This window comes from Bison bison, unplaced genomic scaffold (genome assembly GCF_000754665.1).
Source record: "Bison bison bison isolate TAMUID 2011002044 unplaced genomic scaffold, Bison_UMD1.0 scf7180017848251, whole genome shotgun sequence".
NCBI lineage: Eukaryota > Metazoa > Chordata > Mammalia > Artiodactyla > Bovidae > Bison > Bison bison.
This window is the reverse complement of record NW_011478824.1, coordinates 23,659-24,820: the sequence shown is the minus strand read 5'-3', so window position 1 is coordinate 24,820 and position 1,162 is coordinate 23,659. Positions and strand designations below refer to the sequence as shown.

Genomic DNA, 1,162 nt, shown 5'->3' with positions numbered 1-1,162 from the left:
CGCGTGTGCACACATTCACTTATGATCCCACAGTCCCACACTTGCACACACACACACACACGATCACACATGCATGCACTTACACACCCACATTTGCGCTCACACGTGCACTCATGAACTTGCTATCTCACACTTACACACACAATGCACTCATGATCCTACAGTTTCACACTTACACACACACATGCACTCACCATCCTGCTACCCCACGCTTGCATACGTGTTCGTACATGTGTGCACTCACACACACGTGTGTTCACACACGTACTCACCATCCTGCTATCCCACGCTTGCATATGTGTTCACACATGCACCCACAATCCTGCTATCCCACGCTTACACACACACACGCACTCATGATCCTACAGTTTCATGCACACACACACGTGTTCACACATGCACTCACCATCCTGCTATCCCGCGCTTACACACACACACATGCACTCTGCACCATGTCATCCCACACTTACACACGTGTGCTTACACATGCATTCGCAGGCCTGCCATCCCTCACTTACACACACACCCACACATGTGCGCACACATGCCCTCAGATCCCACAGTCCCACATTACACACACACACACCCTTGCACACGCATGTGGAGCACGCTCGCCCGCACCTGGCGTGATGAGGCCGTGGTGCTTGCAGTACACGACGGCCGCCACCAGCAGGTCCTTGAGGACCCGCAGGACCTTGCTGGGCACGATGTGGCCGCAGCACCCGGCGCTGGCCTCCGGGGAGGCCTCGAACACGTCGTCCGCCTTCCAGCGCTCCAGGCCGGCCGCTTCCTTGGGGAGGCCCAGGCGGCAGCACCCCAGGCCATCCCCCGCTTCGGCGGCCCCCATCTGCTCAATCACCAGGGCCTCGGCGTCCACCCACAGGGGCACCTCCACGTCCAGCGGGCCCTCCGAGGAGCGCAGGGCAAACTGGAAGGCCTCCAGGTCCCGGGAATAGTCCACGAGGAAGCGGGGGTCCAGGGCGTGCGCCCGCTCCAGCAGGGTGAGCACCACGTCCTCCGCGCGCTGGTGCTCCTGTGCCCGGGACGCCGCCCGCGAGCGCAGGGCTTGCAGGTAGTGGTGCCACAGGGGCACCTGCACGGCCATGGCTGCGGGCACAGCCCGCGGGAACGGGCTGGGAGGAGGTGCCTGCTGCAAGCGGCC

At 61.5% G+C, this 1,162-nt stretch overlaps 1 protein-coding gene across 1 annotated transcript; it reads right to left on the bottom strand.

Moving 5' to 3' along the window:
- Window positions 1-621: 621 nt before the first annotated feature.
- LOC104992032 (chromosome unknown open reading frame, human C2orf54) lies at window positions 622-1,156 on the bottom strand (the record flags this gene model as incomplete). Its single annotated transcript, XM_010844753.1, has 1 exon — window positions 622-1,156. A coding segment is annotated over exon 1 (484 nt), but the record flags the coding sequence as incomplete, so codon positions are not given.
- Between the last annotated feature and the right edge of the window lie 6 nt (window positions 1,157-1,162).